This window comes from Neoarius graeffei, chromosome 5 (assembly GCF_027579695.1).
Source record: "Neoarius graeffei isolate fNeoGra1 chromosome 5, fNeoGra1.pri, whole genome shotgun sequence".
NCBI classification, from domain to species: domain Eukaryota; kingdom Metazoa; phylum Chordata; class Actinopteri; order Siluriformes; family Ariidae; genus Neoarius; species Neoarius graeffei.
Genome location: NC_083573.1, coordinates 46,917,004 through 46,938,600, shown reverse-complemented (window position 1 = coordinate 46,938,600; position 21,597 = coordinate 46,917,004). Strand labels below are relative to the sequence as shown.

The 21,597-nt window shown below is 43.3% G+C and overlaps 1 protein-coding gene across 3 annotated transcripts in view; it reads left to right on the top strand.

Annotated features, from left to right (window-relative positions):
• The window catches only part of pals2a (protein associated with LIN7 2, MAGUK p55 family member a), an 81,006-nt gene that overhangs the window by 40,076 nt on the left and 19,333 nt on the right, over positions 1-21,597 (top strand). For all 3 annotated transcript variants that reach the window (XM_060921839.1, XM_060921837.1, XM_060921838.1), the window contains 2 exons: positions 16,199-16,317; positions 20,658-20,810. In XM_060921839.1, coding sequence (XP_060777822.1) covers positions 16,201-16,317; positions 20,658-20,810 — 270 coding nt within the window. In that variant the 5' untranslated portion in view covers positions 16,199-16,200. The remainder of the gene's footprint in view (positions 1-16,198; positions 16,318-20,657; positions 20,811-21,597) is intronic.

The window sequence follows — 21,597 nt, the reverse complement described above, 5'->3', positions numbered from 1 at the left end:
CATTGAGAATACGCGAATACGCTGTGCTGAGCTCTAGCTGGCGTCTCATTGGACAACGTCACTGTGACATCCACCTTCCTGATTCGCTGGCGTTGGTCATGTGACGCGACTGCTGAAAAACGGCGCAGACTTCCGCCTTGTATCACCTTTCATTAAAGAGTATAAAAGTATGAAAATACTGCAAATACTGATGCAAATACTGCCCATTGTGTAGTTATGATTGTCTTTAGGCTTGCCATCCTTCCACTTGCAAGTAATAAGTGATATGCGCTGGGATCTCACACACAGCGGCTCAGTCCCGAATCGTGGCTTGTTCACTTCACTCGCGCGCTCTGTGAGCTGCGCAGGGCCGGAGTGCGCACCCTCCAGAGGGCACTCGCTGTTCAGGGCGGAGTGATTTGGAGCGCAGGATGCCTGCGGAGCCGAGCGTATCCGCGTATTGGTGTTGCTGTGTGCACGGCTAACGGTTTTATGTAAACGCGAATCGTTTTAAGAACGTTAATCTGATGATCCGCTGATTCGACGTAATGTAAACGTAGCCTTAGTATGAGGGCGCTCACCATGGCGAGGGAGCGGGGGGGGGGGAGATGGTGCCGGTTGTCCCCCCCGCCGTGCAAAGCCTTTGAAAAATGCTCCAATGGGACATTCTGAGGCTATCTGAGAGGGAAATTGTAACAAATTGTCTGTCAACATTGAAAAAGAAAGAAGTAAGGCCCCCCCCCAAAAAAAAAGTGTTTCCGGTAACATGAAATACTAAAATAAGGTCGGTAGGTAGGAAAGGTTTTTTTTTTTCCTTAATTTTTTTTTTATTTTGTTCGAAAAAATTAACACAAGTAAACATCTTACAAAATAGTATTTTGGCACAGAATCCTTTATACCACACATCATAATAAAAGTGTTTTAAATCTTTAAACGAATAAAAAAAAATATCATGAGAGTTCGAGTTATGATCTACGGAAGCGATATTTCATGATATTTTCATGTAATAACGTGAAAACACCTCATCAAGAAATAACGTGAAAATAACGTCCTAGGCTAGGCTACTTCCATTAAAAGCAGACGGCCTAGCCTAACCTACTGTAGAACTTGGGTTGAGCAAAAACATGGCTGAATCCTGAATGACTCCTATTTGTATAAATAGGGGACTACATAGGCGGCAAAATGTAGTGTTTTTTCCTGCCATGGAAGTGCACTTGTATACTGAAAAGGAAGCAATTTGCATTACAACCTTGAATGAGGATTCAAAATGGCGGCTTGGCTCAGTTTATGCAGGAGGGCTGATAGAAGTGGCGAAACATTTTACTTTTTATCGTTTCTTTCACAACTTGAATGCGTTGAAACAAAAAATTATGACAAACTAACGCCGCTTATACTAAAATATCGAGGGAAATTTGTAATAAAAACTTTACGGTCGGCAATTTCGACGCGGAAATTCTCGATCGGTCGGGTTACCGGAAACACACTATTTTTTTTTTTTTATTTGGCCTAATCTTCTTCTGCCCCGGACAGTCTTTGGCTTTCTTCCGCTTCGTGCCGCGGGATGACATCTTTAAATGCCCAAGTGTCAACAAAAACAACTCGCGAACTACTTCTGTCAAAAGCTCCCGCGCCGGTGGGTGAAAGGTCATTCAGTCTCGAGAAATCTCGCGCTACAAGTCAGCTGACCTTGTATGTAACCCATGTCAAATCTCGCGAGAGCAGCCACGACAACTAAACAACATGGCGCCTCAGTCTGGAAACGCCAATTCGGATTGTTTTTGCACCATCTGGCGGTGTATCTACTATGATTGGAATATTTTTGGAGCAATTATAACGTATTTGATGATCAGACACATTGTCACGTAGTGTTGCTGGGATGTTTTCACGGAGTCGGTAAGGGGGCGCACGCCGAGAGTAAGAGGGCGCAGCGCCCCTGTTCCCCCGTTTAGACGAAAGCCTGCAAGTGGTGACCTGAGAAAACCTTTCATACTTTCTGTTGTATGTCATCCTGAAAACTTCTCTTTTGTATATTAAAGTCTGGTTACGCACAGGGTTCCCGCAGGGTCTTAAAAAGCCTTAAAAGCATTGAATTTAAGAATTTGGAAATAATACCTTAAAAAGCCTTGAAAAAGCCTTGAATTTAAATGTGTAGGTCTTAAAATCTGTGCACAGTATTCTGTATAGAATTTCTCATTATTTTTTAATATCTTAACCGCCATTATTTTGGTAAATAATGTACCGGCGGCCTAAGTAAGTAAATAAGTGGTGGAACTGGAGCTGTGGGCGGAACCATGCTATCGCACGCACACCCCGAGGGCAAAATTCTTCGAACACACATCCCTGAACTTGTTTGGCGCGCGGTAAAAGGAAAGTCTGGAGAATTAAGTCTAAAAGTATAACCGAAAAGTCTATAGCCTACATATAGGCCTATCTATGGAAAAATGGGCAAATGTAAGTTTAACGAGGCATGGAGGCATCATATTTCATTTCGTGAGTGGGTAAAACCTGTCGATGGCAATGTATTCGAGGCGTTTTGCTGTGTGTGTAAAGGGCGTTTAAACTCTGCACAATGGGCGTGAAGGCGCTAGAATCGCACGCGAAATCATCAAAACACATAGCATGTATGAAAGAGAAACAGCGAACGCCTTCCATCGCCAGTGTTTTTCGGCCAGCCAAAGCGGCAGTCAACGTTAGCCAACTACCTAGCATGGCTAATGCCAGCCAGCCTGTTGCTAGTGTAGTCCCTCATGTAACGACTGCAAGAGTAGATCTGAGTAGATGCAGACAGGCTGGCTGAGGAGGCCGAGGCAAAGGCAGGGAGCAAGATAGCTGATTTGATAGCCAGGTCCAACCTCCTGCGAAGAGGCCACAAAGAGAAGTTGGCAGAACTGCCCGTCCTTGAAGAGTCGATTGCTGCCAAGAGTGCAGCACTGAGGAGTTGACTGTCTGTTTGTGTATAGTGATCTTGTTTGAGAGAGTGAAGTAATGCTTATGAAATGTGTCATTAATAAAACGTGGTCTGCTGAACGTTACGTGATTTTGTATTGTGGTGGTGTACGGTGAGTACTCAGTACTGTGATGCAATAAGGTTACACTATTCATCATCCTTTGCACATTTTCACATTTGTTTGAGAAACAAGTAAACACAACTTTGAGATGTTTCTTTGCCGGTGAAATCGGCTGCGAAATTAGGTCTTGAATTTGTGTATAAATGGTCTTAAAAAGCCTTGAAAAAACCTTGAATTTCACTTGAAGAAACCTGTAGGAACCCTGTACACAGTGAAGAAGAAGAAACTCACATTTAAATATTACACTACAGTTTCACTTTGCTGATTTAATTCGTTTTGTTTTTGACTAAATACCTCGTCATTGGCTTTTTTTTTTAAATTTGGTTATTTAATCTCACAGATAGCCAACAGTTTATTTTCATTGTCAAGTACAAGTCTTTCATGGCATCTGTCAGTTGTGGTGTCCCACAGGGTTCAGTCTTAGGTCTTCTTCTGTTCATTGTCTACAAGCTACCCCTGGGCCAAATTATCTGCCATCGTTATGCAGATGATGTGCAGACTTAGCCTAGTAAACTAGACCCACCCGCCTAGCGGCCAAAAATATTTTTGCCTATTCACATTTAGTCTGGCTTGCCAGGCTAGTGCAGACTTGCATCAGCTGCAGACCTTCTACATCTGCCCCACCCCCCATCCCTCTCTGAATGCATCTACGACCTTAGGCTGTGGATGAATGCTAACTTTTTAAAACTTAAAACCGGTAAAACTGATCATCTAATTGGTACCAAATCAAAAACCTCTTCCAATTGTAGTCTTAATCTAGTCACTGAGAGCACTGTGATTAAACCGTGACACACTGTATATAACCTCCGTGTTATCTTTGATTTTGCCTTCTCTTTTGAAAATCATAAACTCCCTCTCTAAAATAGGCTTTTTTCATCTTTACAACCTTGCACGTCTCCGTCCTGCACTTGGCACCAAGGATGCTGAAACACTCATCCATGCTTTTATCACATCACAACTAGATTATTGTAATACTTTTGGCCCTTTTCCACTACCCTTTTTCAGCTCACTTCAGCTCGCTTCAGCTCACTTCAGCCCGACACGGCTCGCGTTTCGACTACCAAAAACCAGCACGACTCAGCTCGTTTCAGCCCTGCTTAGCCCCTAAAACTCGCACGGTTTTGGAGTGGGGCTGAAGCGAGCCAAGCCGTGCCGAGTGAGGTTGGGGGCGTGAGCAGACACTCCCCTGTGCACTGATTGGTGAGGAGGAGTGTCCTCACACGCCCACACACGCCCCGCGAGCGCGCTGGGATCTGTAAACACCGCAAACCCGGAAGAAGAAGAATTACGAATTACGAGAATTTCTGAAGCCTTATGCGCCTCGCCTCATCTATACGCTCTTGCCAGTCAGTATCTGTTGGCGTTGTCGGTGACAACAAGCCACAGCACCAAGACCAGCAACATTAACGACTCCATGTCCTCCATGTTTATTGTTTACTATTCGGGTCGTGAGACTACCGCTTAAAAGCTCACTGAATCAGTGACATACAGAGCATCGTGGACGAGTTCGTGGAGCGCAAGGCTCGTCGTATGCCCTTCAAATAATGCGCGCAGTAGGCTATTGATGTTTTATTATGACCAGTGTTGGGCACGTTACTTTCAAAAAGTAATTAGTTATAGTTACTAGTTACTTTTCCCAAAAAGTAACTGAGTTAGTAACGGAGTTACTTTGTCATAAAAGTAACTAATTACCAGGGAAAGTAATTATTCCGTTACATTTTGTTCCCCCCCCAAAAAAAAAATCAAATTCAATTAGTGTAATCATAATAAAAGTGAATGTTAAATGTGTTTAATGACTGAAATGGACACTTAACAGAACCAGTTAGTAACGTTATCTACACTATATTGATATTTTTGTGGGACAATGTGAGATAAGACATCTATCAAATGTAATATATTTTTGCAGTTATTAAAATTATGTTACTAATTACTGGCCACTGACGAGGACAAACGCTTTGTTCCTCGACATAATGTGCATTGCACGTAAACACTCTTGCCTTTTATTTCAAGTAATGAAAAGTAACGGCTGTATTTCCAGTGTGAAAGCGCAGTGCTGGGCTGACCGCTCGCCATCGCTGGCTCTTCCGATTGAAAGCGTGCGCAGTAGTGCAGTAGGCGTGGCCTACCTACATATGTTGTCCAAATCTACTCTGATTGGCTTACTGTGCCGTTGTCTCGTGTCTCCCCGCCCCACACTAAAGCAGAGTAAAGAAAGGCTGAACGAGCAGCGTGCCAGATGAGAACAGCTTTAATAAAGTAACGCATAGTATTTTATTGTAAGTAACGGGAACGGCGTTATAACGATGTAAAAAGTAATTAGTTAGATTACTCGTTACTAAAAAAAGTAACGCCGTTAGTAACGCCGTTATTCCCATCACTGATTATGACCCATGTACAGTATGTCACCTAATGTTTTTTTGTTTCTGAGTTACATGTTCGTTTGAAGGATTTAATGTACAAAATAACATAGTTGCACCCCGTAGTGTTGAAATTGGTAAACACAGTGCATTCAGTGAGGTTTGCACCGCCCTCCTTTTATTTCTGACTCTTCCTGTCACCGTTGCAACCTCTGAGCGCTCATTCGTATGCCCTTCAAATAATGTGCGCAGTATAGGCTATTGATGTTTTATTATGAGCCATGTACAGTATCCTAATGTTTTTTGTTTCTGAGTTACATGTTCGTTTGAAGGACTTGATGTACTAAATAACATAGTTGCACCCGGTAGTGTTGAAATTGGTAAACACCGCAGTTGCGGACATTTTGTAGCCTAAAATGATGTTATGATAAGCTTTAATAAAGGGCCCGGTCATTTGCCCCGCCCCCGGCCCGGCTCTGACTTGTTCCGCCACTGTCACTGATGTCACTGTTTGCGCTGCTTAACGACATCACGTGACGTCCACCCACTTTCGCTAACTCCACCCAATGTGTCCACCCACTTCCAGCCAGCACGGTTCAGCGCGGTTGTAGTCGAAATGCAACTCCAACAGCCCCGCTCAGCTCGACTCAGCACGGCACGGCTCAGCCGCGTTTGTAGTGGAAAAGCGGCATTTGTTCACTGGTCTTCCAGCCAAGTCCATTGCTTGGCGTCAATATATACAGAACTCTGCAGCCAGAGTCCTCACCCACACCAAATGCTCGGCACACATCACCCCTATCTTCCAGATCCTCCACTGGCTCCCTGTTTTATATCACATTCAGTATAAAGTTATTCTGTTCACATTTAAAGCACTTCATGGCTATGTTCCTGAATATCTAATGGAATTACTTCAACCCTCCTCGCCCATTTCATAGTCTCAGATCTTCATCTTCTGGTCTGTTGTCTGTCCCCAAATTTCAAGTGCATATTCTGGACCAATTTTGTTTTTTGTTTTTTTTATATGAAAGAATGTCCCATTTACACACACATCCAGAAGGGTAATTTTGCACAAGGCTATCTGTCTACAGCAGAAAAAAAAAAAAAACGCGTCTGGAAAAATCCCAAGGGAGTCTGGAGCCAGATTCGTGACGTTACCTGCGGAAGCGCCAGCGGGCTGCGTGAACTTCAGTTCAAGTTTTATTTATCACCTATAATTGCAAGTAGTTAGAGTGAAATTCTTATGTACCTTAGGTCGTTGTGAGTATAAAAGTATATAGATAAGATAAATTAAAAACAATAGAAATAAAGGGGAAGGGGGGGGAGGGAAAAAAACCCCAAACAAACCTCAAGCTATATTAATGAGTGGAAGCATGGTGGAGATGTGGTGATTGTGCGGTTACGAGTCCTTAAAGTCCAAAGTGCAGTAGTGCATAGTAGTGTACCTTATCATTATGAACAGTTCAACAGTCTGATGGCCTGAGGGAAGAAGCTTCTCCTCATTCTCTCAGTGTTGGCGTTCAGCTGTCGGTAACATCTCCCTGAAGGCAGCAGGAAGAACAGTCTTATTATTTGGGTGGCTGGGGTCGCTGGCGATCTTCCTGGCTCTGTCCCTGCAGCATTTGGAATAAATGTCCTGTAGGTTAGGGAGGGTGGTCCTGATGGTTCTCCCAGCAGAGCGAACCACCCTCCTGAGAGCCAGCTGATCTCTCCTGGTGGTGCTTCCCATCCAGTTAGTGATGCTCCCACTCAGGACACTCTCAATCGTGCAGGAGTAAAAGTTCCTTAGTACCTTGAGTGGGAGTTTGAAGTCCTTCAGTCTCCTTAAGAAGTAGAGGTGCTGCCGGCCTTTCTTAACCAAAGTGTTGGTATGACCGGACCAAGAGAGGTCCTGTGAGATGTGGACACCCAGGTATTTGAAATTGTCCACTCTCTCTACCTGGGCCCCGTTGATGCAGATGGGTTGGAGGTCCCTTTGCACGGTTTCAGTGCACAGCCTGTGTACACCAAGCGCTCCTGTTTCTCTCTCATTGTCCGGTCTTTTGGAAAACGATGAGTACTAATCCCATCAAGATTGGTGTTGCTACACCCTCCTACAATACATCTGTTAACCATTTTAATAATTACGCGATAACGTTGAAGAAATTTGCAGAAAACCACCAGGTCGTTTTCTCATAAACAAACCAGCACTGACGTAGGATTCAGAGGGAGGCGTCCCGCACGCGACGTCACGAAAATCAATGTTTCTCGGGAAGTCCAAATGGCAAGTTTTTTCAGAGGTGGACCAATTCACCTCAAATGGCTTGATTTCAACTGAATTTTTCTGGTATTGCGCAAGGAAAAAAATTGCAGAGAATGCAGAATGTTACAGATATTTGACCAAAGTTTAAAATAAAATAGGAGAAATACATTGATCTTGCTCCTGAATTTACCTGTGATATGCACTTTAAGCTATCCACCATGGGATCCAGGACATTTATGCCGCTTTTCCATTACCAACGCGGCTGAGTTGGGCTGAGCCGTGCGGTGCTGAGTGGGGCTGTTGGAGTTAAATTTCGACTACAACCGCGCTGAACCGTGCTGGCTGGAAGTGGGTGGACACATTGGGTGGAGTTAGCGAAAGTGGGATGGACGTCACGTGATGTCGTTAGGCAGCGCAAACAGTGACATCAGTGAGCTTTTAAGCGGTAGTCTCACGACCCGGATAGTAAACAATAAACATGGAGGACATGGAGTCGTTAGTGCTGCTGGTCTTGGTGCTGTGGCTTGTTGTCACCGACAACGCCAACAGATACTGGCAAGAGCGTATAGATGAGGCGAGGCGCATAAGGCTTCAGAAATTCTCGTAATTCGTAATTCTTCTTTTTCCGGGTTTACGGTGTTTACAGATCCCAGCGTGCTCGCGGGGCGTGTGTGGGCATGTGAGGACACTCCTCCTCACCAATCAGTGCACAGGGGAGTGTCTCCTCACGCCCCTAGCCCCACTCGGCTCGGTTTGGCTCACTTCAGCCCCACTCCAAAACTGTGCGAGTTTTGGGTGCTGAGTAGGGCTGAAGCGAGCTGAGTCGTGCTGCTCTGAGGTAGTCGAAACGCGAGCCGTGTCTGGCTGAAGCGAGCTGAAAAAGGGTAATGGAAAAGGGCCATTAGGGTTGCAGCCCCCAAGCTGTAGAATTCTTTCCCTGAGGTGGGGTTTACATTAGACCGTATCAGCGGATCATCAGATTAACGTTTTTAAAACGATTAGCGTGCACACAGCAACGCCAATACACGGATACGCTCGGCTCCGCAGGCATCCTGCGCTCCAAATCACTCCGCCCTGAACAGCGAGTGCCCTCTGGAGGGTGCGCACTCCGGCCCTGCGCAGCTCACACAGCGCGCGAGTGAAGTGCACGAGCAGTGATTCGGGACTGAGCCGCTGTGTGTGTGATCCTAGTGCATATCGGGCATGCACTCGGGCATGCACTTGCCATCCACTTACCACTTGCAAGTGGAAGGATGGCAAGCCTAAAGACAATCATAACTACACAATGGGCAGTATTTGCATCAGTATTTGCAGTATTTTCATACTTTTATACTCTTTAATGAAAGGTGATACAAGGCGGAAGTCCGCGCCGTTTTTCAGCAGTCGCGTCACATGACCAACGCCAGCGAATCAGGAAGGTGGATGTCACAGTGACATTGTCCAATGACGATGCCAGCTAGAGCTCAGCACAGCGTATCCGCGTATTCTCAATGTTTACACAGCACCGGACCAGACACGATCTGGATTGAATACGTGGATGCTGGCGGATTCCCGTTTCCCTGCGTTTCCAGGCGTTTTAATGTAAACGGACAGTGCATCCGTGAAGAAAACGAGACAGATACGGTCTAATGTAAACTTGGCCTCAGTGTCTTCAGGATTGTACATCTCTCTCTCTCTCTCTCTCTCTCTCTCTCTCTTCCCAAATTCAAGACTTGTCTCAAACCTTATCTCTTCTCTCTCTGCTATCCATCTTCTCTTGATCACTGATTGTTCTATCTTTTTCAATGCTTTGAACAAATCTGTTCTCTTTGTTTTGTGTAAATTGTCATTTTGTTTTTTCCTTTCCTGTGTCTCCTATCTGTTATGCTTTTCTTTTGGTTGATTTGTTTCTCCTTCCATAGTGCCATTACTCTGTAATTACTCTGTATTTGGGTTGGTGAAAGGCACTGTATAAATAAATTAATCTAGTTGTCATTTAAATGCATGAAAAGTTTACCGCTGTCATCTATACAGTGTGTCTTAATTTATTGTCCATGATGAAATGGTACATTACATTTTGATAGCTGATTTATAAACTGAATTGTTAAGGCTTATGCCCATTTCTTTAAAGCCTAGGTCACAACCGGATGTACGATTTTTTTGGCCGTGTGATTTTTGGCGTTTCCCAAATCGCTGCGGGTTTTTTTTTTTTTTGTTCGTGGAGAAAGACGCACGTTGGCCGTAAGTTTGTCTTGCAACCTAAAAAAAACGTAAGCGCCCGTAGAGTTTGTTTGACATGACAAAGAACCTCTGCGGCCAGTCTACGGCTCGAAAATCAGCACGTCACACGCGCACCCTCCATGCGTTTCTTGCGTTTTTTTGCACGTAGACTGGCCGTAGGAGCACGTACGGCCGGTTGTAACCGAGGCAAAAGGCAGACGTAGCCAAACAGTTTCCTTGTGAACCCTACTTCCTGTTTTTTTTGAGAGCTTGTGTAGTTATTTACTACATAGGGCACACACTGATGGATTTTATTTCACAATAATGGATTTAAAAAAAAAAAAATCCCCATTTACCATGACGGAAAATTTTTCAGCCTTTTCAGATTCATAGGTTGATTGACTCATCTACACAAACTATGTAAAGGTTGGCAGATTTGAATACCTCCAGCTTTTAAAGAATGTAACTGTCCAAAAACATGATCGAAATATGACCTTGTAACGTTAGCTAGTGAGGTTTCAGGGATTTTTAGGTTTTAGACATCTTTAGGAATGTTTGGCTTCTTACCTGATGTGATTTGGATTTCAACCAGGGCAAGTTCAGAAAAACCCCCAGTATTTTTGTTTGTACATTTTCTGTTTTTATTTGTAAAGTTTTATAACTGATACAATTTGATTTGAGGACACCTTTTGTAATTGTGTGTCTTGGCACAGTGATGATAAAGGCCTTCTTGATCTTGAGAAAATAAGTAAGAAATAAAACATTTCAGTGTCAGTTTTTTTTTAACGTTAGTTTTTATCCTCCGCTGGCCGAAAAGCCCGAAGGGGGATTATGTCGTGACGAAGTCTGTCTGTCCGTCCTGGGAAGGGTACTCGCGTTCTGAAATCAACTCCTCCTCTCACAATTTGTGGAGGAATTTCATGAAACTTGACGAGGCATTGTTATATGTCGGTAATACGCATATTGTAATTTCGTTCAGTTCTGTCACATTTTACCAGAGTTACAGCCCTTGATTAACAAAATTACACTTTGACAATTTCATGAGTGTTTTTTTTTCCTTCTGACATCAACTCCTCTCACAATTTTTGGAAGAATTTCACAAAGCTTGGTAAAAGGCCCTGCTATATGATGCAAATACGCATATTGCGAATTAATTTCATTTGTGAAAGTTTTGCCAGAGTTTTGACCCTTCATTAAATAACTTGTACTTTGACAATTTCATGAAGGTGTATGTTCTTCTGAAATCAACTCCTCTCACAATTTCTGAATTGCCCGAAGGGGGATTAGTATGTCGTGGCGACGTCCGTCCGTCCCGGGAAGGGTACTCGCCTTCTGAAATCAACTCCTCTCACAATTTTTGGAGGAATTTTACGAAACTTGACAGGATTCTTTGTTGTATGTCGGTAATACACACATTGCAATTTCATTCAATTCAGTTGCATTTTACCAGAGTTATGGCATAGTTGCCAGCTGGGGATATTAGATTAGATAAAACTTTATTGATCCCTTTGGGAGGGTTCCCTCAAGGAAATTAAGATTCCAGCAGCATCATTACAGATAAACAGAAAAAGAAATGGAGAAAAACTTCTGTATAAATTATTTACATACACAAATATGGGCGGCGCGGTGGTGTAGTGGTTAGCGCTGTCGCCTCACAGCAGGAAGGTCCTGGGTTCGAGCCCCGTGGCCGGCGAGGGCCTTTCTGTGCGGAGTTTGCATGTTCTCCCCGTGTCCGCGTGGGTTTCCTCCGGGTGCTCCGGTTTCCCCCACAGTCCAAAGACATGCAGGTTAGGTTAACTGGTGACTCTAAATTGACCGTAGGTGTGAATGTGAGTGTGAATGGTTGTGTGTCTATGGCTACATCCACACGTCAACGAGATGTTATTTAAAAAAATATCACGTCCACATGGGCAACGATCAGTAAAAGATCAGGTCCATATGGCAACGCAACGCTTGCTGAAAACGATGCAATACACATGCCACACCTCTAGGGGCGCTGTAAGACGGTCCCTTCGGAGACACCAGAACAATAGAAGAAGTAAGGACGCATGCGCGTAAACTACTATGCGCGAGACTTCATATTAGTCACAAAGTCAGAAAAATCTGTTCATAAAATTACATTATAATGACCAAATACAATGAAAAGTATTTTTCCAGTCTCACCTGTGAAAGGTAATCCCATGTGATCTCGTTTGGACGGTAAACCTGTTGGTACAGTTAAACGCAGCACATAAATGAGGCATCTTTATTCTCCGCTTTGACCTATCCAATATGGCGGCGAGGATGACGTATGATTCTACGTGGAAGGCGGCGTCTTTAATGGTCCGGAATAAATTGAATGCTACACGTTGATGGATTACTTTGTTCTTTTACGCCCTTTTTGAGGAATGTATTGTAGGACTTAAACCAACATCTAAAGAGGTGAGATCGCTCCTTTTTTTCCCTATTTTTGCTGGCGGGATTGACTCTGCCCTACGGGCTATTCTCTCTCTCTCTCTCTCTCTCTCTCTCTCTCTCTCTCTCTCTCTCACTTTGCACCATTACACAATAAATATTCACAGTGAAAATATTTTGTAAGCGCGTTTCATGAACCAAGTTATAGGATTTGTTGACAACTTGCATCACTCACAGTCATGTGGTTGTGACGTCATCGTAAACAAATCCGCTCTACTCATCCAGACGACTTCGCAACGGCAACGTTGCCAGATCTTTCCACTCTGGAACCCGTTCTCAAAAGATTGCGTTTTGGGGCACCCAAAACGCCGGTGCCGTGTGGACGCCAGGCCGAAACGATAAACAATTGTATCGGATTCACCTGAATCCGTTGCCGTGTGGACAGGGCCTTTGTGTCAGCCCTGTGATGATCTGGCGACTTGTCCAGGGTGTACCCCGCCTTTCGCCCGTAGTCAGCTGGGATAGGCTCCAGCTTGCCTGCGACCCTGTAGAACAGGATAAAGCAGCTAGAGATAATGAGATGAGATGTATAAAAAGAATAAGATATGGGGAAGAGAGGAAGGGGGGAGAGAGAGGAGGAGGAAAGGAAGAAAAAAAGGGAAGGGGGGCAGCAGGAGAGATATTGCAGATTATATTGCACATTGTCCGGTATTGCTTATTGTTAGGCTAGGCTACTGCTCCTTCCCGTCCTCTGTCCTCCTGTTACCCCTCCTGTTGTGCTCTCGGAGTGCTCTTGTTCTTATAGTAGAGATGTTCAATTATAGTGTGTTTACTGGCAGAAAAACTCAATTTTAGTCTCAACCCATTTTTTTTTCTTCATATTTTTCCAGAATTCATCCACAGGGACATCTGAATGATTTTCCACACACATGTAGAACAATTTATATTTAAAGCAGTCCATAGCCTTAAATAAATATTAAAATATTTATTGTTTCATTGTGCAGGGCTTGCAAATTTTTGTGGTCACCGTCTTCCTGGAGAGTAATTTTTAGTCATTCTAAAGCAACCTTAACATCCCCAGAACCAAAACTTCCCCCTTTCTGATCATTCCAGCCTCTTGAAGTCTCTCAGCATGATTGATTTATGTAGTGAACAAACGAAGTAGGTTAGCCATCTAAAGCAGTGTTACATGAGAATGCTTGGCTGAAATTCAGGACTTGTCGGGTGAAAACTAAAACCCAGATACTGGATTTTTTTGTAAAATAAATGCTTTTTGTACCATTTCGTAAATTGAAATAACTTAATTTTGGTGGTAGTCATGCTTTTGGATTAAAACTGAATGAAACATTTCTACATGGCAGTGTTAAAAAGCATTAATAAACAATTATTTTTAGCAAGTGCTCCTTCAGTGCCATTAAAACAAACAAGCAAACACATCAGTAAACAATTGACGTGTTGGCTGTTAATTATATTTAATTATCCTTGGCTCCGGCTATAAAATGTTAATGAATGTGAAGTAATGCACGAATGGTGCTTAAGGGACAGGGGAGTGAGGATAAGGTAGCGACTTTCCTACAAATAGACCTAGTTCAAGTTTGCACGATTGGACACTGGTTTAAAACCTGCCCAGTTTAACTTTTAATCAGATTCAAAATGTACCTTTGACAAATTAGTGTCTAACTAAAGGCACCCCTCTCCCACGAGGTGATGGAGGTCATTAAAATTTATTTATTTATTTATTTATTTGGGGCGGCACGGTGGTGTAGTGGTTAGCGCTGTCGCCTCACAGCAAGAAGGTCCTGGGTTCGAGCCCCGTGGCCGGCGAGGGCCTTTCTGTGTGGAGTTTGCATGTTCTCCCCGTGTCCGCGTGGGTTTCCTCCGGGTGCTCCGGTTTCCCCCACAGTCCAAAGACATGCAGGTTAGGTTAACTGGTGACTCTAAGGTGGGGTTTACATTAGACCATATCAGCGGATCATCAGATTAACGTTTTTAAAACGATTGGCGTGCACACAGCAACAACAATACACGATTTGCGTGCACATAGCAACGCCAATACACGGATACGCTCGGCTCCGCAGGCATCCTGCGCTCCAAATCACTCCGCCCTGAACAGCGAGTGCCCTCTGGAGGGTGCGCACTCCGGCCCTGCGCAGCTCACAGAGCGTGCGAGTGAAGCGCACAACCACTGATTGATTCAGGACTGAGCCGCTGTGTGTGTGATCCCAGCGCATATCACTTACCACTTGCAAGTGGAAGGATGGCAAGCCTAAAGACAATCATAACTACACAATGGGCAGTATTTGCATCAGTATTTGCAGTATTTTCATACTTTTATACTCTTTAATGAAAGGTGATACAAGGCGGAAGTCCGCGCCGTTTTTCAGCAGTCGCGTCACATGACCAACGCCAGCGAATCAGGAAGGTGGATGTCACAGTGACGTTGTCCAATGACGACGCCAGCTAGAGCTCAGCACAGCGTATCCGCGTATTCTCAATGTTTACACAGCACTGGACCAGACACGATCTAGATTGAATACGTGGACCCTGGCGGATTCCCGTTTCCAGGCGGTTTAATGCAAACGGACAGTGCATCCGCGAAGAAAACGAGACAGATACGGTCTAATGTAAACTTGGCCTAAATTGACCGTAGGTGTGAATGTGAGTGTGAATGGTTGTCTGTGTCTATGTGTCAGCCCTGTGATGACCTGGCGACTTGTCCAGGGTGTACCCCACCTCTCGCCCATAGTCAGCTGGGATAGGCTCCAGCTTGCCTGCGACCCTGTAGAACAGGATAAAGTGGCTAGAGATAATGAGATGAGATGTATTTATTTATTTCCGCTGTTGCCTCTGGCTTTTTCATTAGAGATCTCTATCCAGACTTCTGTAAAGCAATCTTATTTTACTGTTGTTTGCTAAGAAGGCTATACAAATGAAACTGAAGTAAAATGAATAGGTAGCCCATGCACCACAGCATTAGGTTGCAGAATTAATTTTTAGATATAATGCATGTCTTTTTTTTTTTTTTAAGGACTGTATTGATATTTGATATTGATAGTATTTACTGTATTGATATGTTGGCACTGATGGCATAAGACTGAACTGTTAATTCACATAGTGACTGGACATAGCACTGAAATTCCATTGTAACATGGTATTTTACATCCCTAATTCACTGTAGCCTAGACGTCTGTTGCTGTTCTTCATCTTCAGTCATTTTAAAAACTATATTACATTTAATGTATAATTTGTGCTGTTTGTAAGGTTTTGTTTTGAGTCTTTTCACGTCATCTCATAATGTTATTTGGGATCCCAATACGCAGTAAATGCCTTAGTCCAAATGTGGCTACATTCTATTTGAAACCAGAATAGAATTTTCTATGGGTGCGTTTTTATCTCGTATACAGTACCAGTCAAAGGTTTATACACAGCTACTCGTTCTGAGGTTTTTCTGTATTTTGACAATTTTCTACATTGTAGAACAATACTGAAGACATCAAAACTATGAAATAACCTTTGGAATTATGTGGTCAGCAAAAAAGTGTTTAAAAATGTATGTATTTCATATTTTAGATTTTTTAAAGTTGCCCCCGTTTACCTTGATGACGCTTTACACACTGCTGGCGTTATCTTAACCAGCTTCATGAGGTAGTCACCTGGAATGCTTTTCAGTTAACAGGTGCCTCGTCAAAAGTTAATTAGTGCAATTTCTTGCCGCCTTAATGCGTTTGAGATCAAATATTAAATAGTGAATAATAAAACTACAGTTAATAGCCCTATTCCACAACTGTAGTAATCCATATTATGTCAAGAACCGCTCAACTAAGTAAAGGGAAACGACATCCATCATTACTTTAAGACATGAAGCGTCTTTTTAGTTAATAAAAATAAAGAATAAACCATTGAAATAGAAGGTGTGTCCAAACTTTTGACTGGTAGTATATATTGTTGTATCTGTCCTGTAGCTATGCAGAAAGTGTTGGACAACCTCAAGGAGCTGCCTCCCTCCACTGGTGCCAAAGACATTGACCTCATCTTCCTCCGTGGCATCATGGAGAGTCCTATAGTCCGTTCTCTGGCTAAGGTACCCAAAACTTTCTGTTGATTTGCTTTTTTGATCAATGATCCACTCCTACATATCTGTCTGTAATATTGCACTACTGTTCAAAAGTTTGGGGTCACTTTGAAATGTCCTTATTTTTGAAAGAAAAGCACTGTTCTTTTCAATGAAGATCACTTTAAACTAATCAGAAATCCACTCTATACATTGCTAATGTGGTAAATGACTATTCTAGCTGCAAATGTCTGGTTTTTGGTGCGATATCTCCATAGGTGTATAGAGGCCCATTTCCAGCAACTCTCACTCCAGTGTTCTAATGGTACAATGTGTTTGCTCATTGCCTCAGAAGGCTAATGGATGATTAGAAAACCCTTGTACAATCATGTTAGCACAGCTGAAAACAGTTGAGCTCTTTAGAGAAGCTATAAAACTGACCTTCCTTTGAGCAGATTGAGGTGGGGTTTACATTAGACTGTATCAGTGGATCATCAGATTAACGTTTTTAAAACGATTAGTGTGCACACAGCAACACCAATACACGATTCGCGTGCACACAGCAACGCCAATACACGGATACGCTCGGCTCCGCAGGCATCCTGCGCTCCAAATCACTCCGCCCTGAACAGCGAGTGCCCTCTGGAGGGTGCGCACTCCGGCCCTGCGCAGCTCACAGAGCGCGCGAGTGGAGCGCACGAGCTGTGATTCGGGACTGAGCCGCTGTGTGTGTGATCCCAGCGCATATAACTTACCACTTGCAAGTGGAAGGATGGCAAGCCTAAAGACAATCATAACTACACAATGGGCAGTATTTGCATTAGTATTTGCAGTATTTTCATACTTTTTATACTCTTTAATGAAAGGTGATACAAGGCGGAAGTCCGCGCCGTTTTTCAGCAGTCGCGTCACATGACCAACGCCAGCGAATCAGGAAGGTGGATGTCACAGTGACGTTGTCCAATGACGACGCCAGCTAGAGCTCAGCACAGCGTATCCGCGTATTCTCAATGTTTACACAGCACCGGACCAGACACGATCTGGATTGAATACGTGGATGCTGGCGGATTCCCGTTTCCCGGCGTTTCCAGGCGTTTTAATGTAAACGGACAGTGCATCCGCGAAGAAAACGAGACAGATACAGTCTAATGTAAACTTGGCCTGAGTTTCTGGAGCATCACATTTGTGGGGTCGATTAAATGCTCAAAATGGCCAGAAACATGTCTTGACTATATTTTCTATTCATTTTAGAACTTATGGTGGGAAATAAAAGTGTGACTTTTCATGGAAAACACAAAATTGTCTGGGTGACCCCAAACTTTTGAACGGTAGTGTATGTCATTTTAATTTTAGCAAATGTTGGTGTGCTTCTACATGTGTGCGTGTTTTGTATTTGTGTATGTGCGTATGTCTCTGTATATCCAACGTCTTATATGGTAGGTGTGTTTGTCTACACCCAACACAATCTGTTACCCTGGGAGAAAAGTAATGTCTGCATTCAGCTGGTCCCACTAAGAATATATTCATCACATTCCCCCTCAGGCATCAGGGCCAGTGGCAGAAACAGAACGTGATAAACTAATCAACTAACTTTTGACAGAACCAAGAGCAGATATATTGTGGAGGACAAAGTTTAAAAAAAAAAAATTGTTGACTCCAGTTGCCTTAATAGGCCCTAGAATTACATTTTAAATACCTGAGGTTCTTAGTGTTACAGAATTTGTAAACCTTTTGAGTTAGTTAACGCATGTTGTTGCTATAAATAGTGAAGTTAATGCTCGTATAGAGCATTTTATTTGTAAATCAAAGTGCATTCTTGTAGTTTCAACTTTATTGTTTGGACCATTGCTTGTTTGCGAGCTTTAAAGCCTTCGGGGTAAAGTTCCTTCATGAAGCTGGATGGAAAGGAAACAATATGTAAAACAGAAACACTGCTAGGAATTTAAAATACAAAATAGCTTTTATTTATTTTATATAGCGTTTCTTGGTGGGCGGCACGGTGGTGTAGTGGTTAGCGCTGTCGCCTTACAGCAAGAAGGTCCGGGTTCGAGCCTCGTGGCTGGCGAGGGCCTTTCTGTGTGGAGTTTGCATGTTCTCCCTGTGTCCGCGTGGGTTTCCTCCGGGTGCTCCGGTTTCTCCCACAGTCCAAAGACATGCAGGTTAGGTTAACTGGTGACTCTAAATTGAGCGTAGGTGTGAATGTGAGTGTGAATGGTTGTCTGTGTCTATGTGTCAGCCCTGTGATGACCTGGCGACTGGTCCAGGGTGTACCCCGCCTTTCGCCCGTAGCCAGCTGGGATAGGCTCCAGCTTGCCTGCGACCCTGTAGAACAGGATAAAGCGGCTACAGATAATGAGATGAGATGAGACGTTTCTTGGTCACTGCACAAGTCCACATACACTATATTGCCAAAAGTATTTGCTCACCCATCCAAATTATCGGAATCGGGTGTTCCAATCACTTCCATGGCCACAGGTGTATAAAATCAAGCACCTAGGCATGCAGACTGTTTTTACAGTTTGGAGCTGGCCCCTTCCTCTTCCAACATGACTGTGCACCAGTGCACAAAGCAAGGTCCATAAAGACATGGATGACAGAGTCTGGTGTGGATGAACTTGACTGGCCTGCACAGAGTCCTGACCTCAACCCGATAGAACACCTTTGGGATGAATTAGAGCGGAGACTGAGAGCCAGGCCTTCTCGTCCAACATCAGTGTCTGACCTCACAAATGCGCTTCTGGAAGAATGGTCAAAAATTCCCATAAACACACTCCTAAACCTTGTGGACAGCCTTCCCAGAAGAGTTGAAGCTGTTCTAGCTGCAAAGGGTGGACCGACGTCATATTGAACCCTATGGATTAGGAATAGGATGTCACTTAAGCTCATATGTGAGTCAAGGCAGGTGAGCAAATACTTTTGGCAATATAGTGTATGTAATATCATAGTGTTAATGTCTTCATTATTATTATTCTAAAATAGTAAAGAATAGAAAAACAGCGGGTTGGGGATCAGTATAGTTTGTAATATTTGTTCACAAGTAAAAATCATTACAGTTGTTATTGAGCAATTCCAGCGTTATGGACGTGACACTTGAACTCAAAATGGCAACAAATGACCCAGTGCATGTTTTATTGTCTCCCAGTATTTAAACAGGTGTTGCATATTTTAAGGCTGTACCATACTGGAGAAGTGATAGAACAAGAACAATTCCCATAGTACATCTAGGGCATGCCAAAAAACGCCAATAAAAGATGCGTTATGGATGTGACAGAAAAAGTATCACTTTTCTTGGGTGACTGTACATTTTTATCAAACTCTGTGAAATTGTAAACCTAATGTCGAAATGGAGATATCCATTTGATAGAGGGGTCCAAGGTGAATATTAAAAAATCTTTGTTTAAAATATTTTGTATTTCATGCAGAGTTTCGGAAGGAAAAGTCAGCGTTATGGATGTGACGAAATTCCGTTATGGATGTGACGCGTCTGAAATAGACATGGCATATGTTTAGAAAATCAGCAATTTAACCACCATAACCCTTTGAAAAACTCTCTAAATATCAGCTAAAACTATCAAAGTTCTTAAATAATATTTAGAATGGCTATTGTTTTGCTGTTTTGTGGATTTTAGCATACATTTCTGTGGCTTGTGGCAATAATATAGAATTGTACATGATCAAAGTTGATTTTAGCTTGGGGTTTACATTATAAGAAAGAAAGACTGACAGTGACACATTAGGTTGGTTACAAATTGGTTCAACTTATTCACATCTGTAAAATACAGGCCTAGGTGATATCTCTGGGAGTGGTTTTGATGTATTACATGTTGCTTTATTTTTGCATGGTGAGGTTGACATTTACATGGAATTGCCCTCTTGCAGTATTTGTTTGAAGTACTCACCCCATTGGCGTGTTTAAATTAAGTGTCATATGATTAGAATATAAATATGCCTGTTCCTGGAAGGACCCAGACACTGTTGGAAAACAGTCAAACAGTATCATGAAGACCAAGGAACTATCGAAACAAGTTTGGGACAATGTTGTGGAAAAGTATTAGAGTTTGGTCGTAAAAATATCCCAAACATTGAAGATTCCACACCGTTAAAAATTTGAAAAATGTGGCACAACCGTAACTCTGTATAGAGTGAACCAAATGTCAATGACTGGGTATAGCGGGGATTATTCAGAGAAACAACCAAGAGGCCAAGAGTAACTTTCAGCATGATACTACCACCACTATGCTTCACTGTGAGGATGGTATTTTCGAGGGAACAGATAGCAGAGCAAGGCACTCTAATTCCTTATCCTAAAGATAATGTGAGGCCAGGAAAAGTTCTGTCTGTAGTGACTGTGGTCTATCCCTTTCCCTCAGGCTCATGAGAGACTGGAGGATGTGAAGCTCGAGGCAGTAGGGAAAAACAATGTGGAACTGGTGAGTGAGATTCTGTCTGACATCAGTGGCTTGGCCGAGCATAACGACAGTGCAGCAGAGCTCTCCAAGATTCTCAAGGAACCACACTTCCAGGTACATCAGCTCCTGGTATCATGACTCTGGCTCTGGTAATCTTCACTAATTCATGAGGACTGGAAATAAGTTGGGTTTAATGTGCAGCTAACACACAGTGCGTTTACATGCACATAGAGAGAATCGAATTTCTGCCGTTGCTCGACTGAAATCGAAGTTCAAAATGCCATGTATACACCTTAATTCGGCTGAAATTGAACCGAACTTGATTTCTCGGAATCGAGCTACACGACCTAGATTATGCGATTTCTGCCGAGCTACTTAGTGCATGTATACCCTATCGAGCTAGTAGTCGAGCTACTTACTGCCCCTTCCGGAAGTGACGAGTGACGAGACCACAAGCGGGAAACACAACAGCCTCGGTCGGCATGACAACAGTAGTAGCGAGCAGCAGAAGAGGTCAGGAGGAACAAACGGAGAAGAGAAAATGGTGAGCAGAAACGTGCACTTCTGGAGCAATGAGGAGACAGAGTTCATGCTCATTCAGCTTAAGGAGTTGAATATATTAAAATTCATGGACGGGAGAAAAACGCGCAATGGAGAACACGGAACTGATAACTTTTTTTACACTCTTGAATAGCTCTTCTTCATGACAACAACCGGAGGTGTACCAACACGATGGGGCGTGTAGCGCCACCTGTGGCTCGGGTGCACAATGCACCTCACACAATAGCCCGATTTCATTGTGTGCATGTACGATTGGATTTCTCTGGCACCCTGCTGGGACCTTCAGCTCGATTACCGACAGCAGCTTGATTTGGATGTGCATGTAAACGTAGTCACTGTG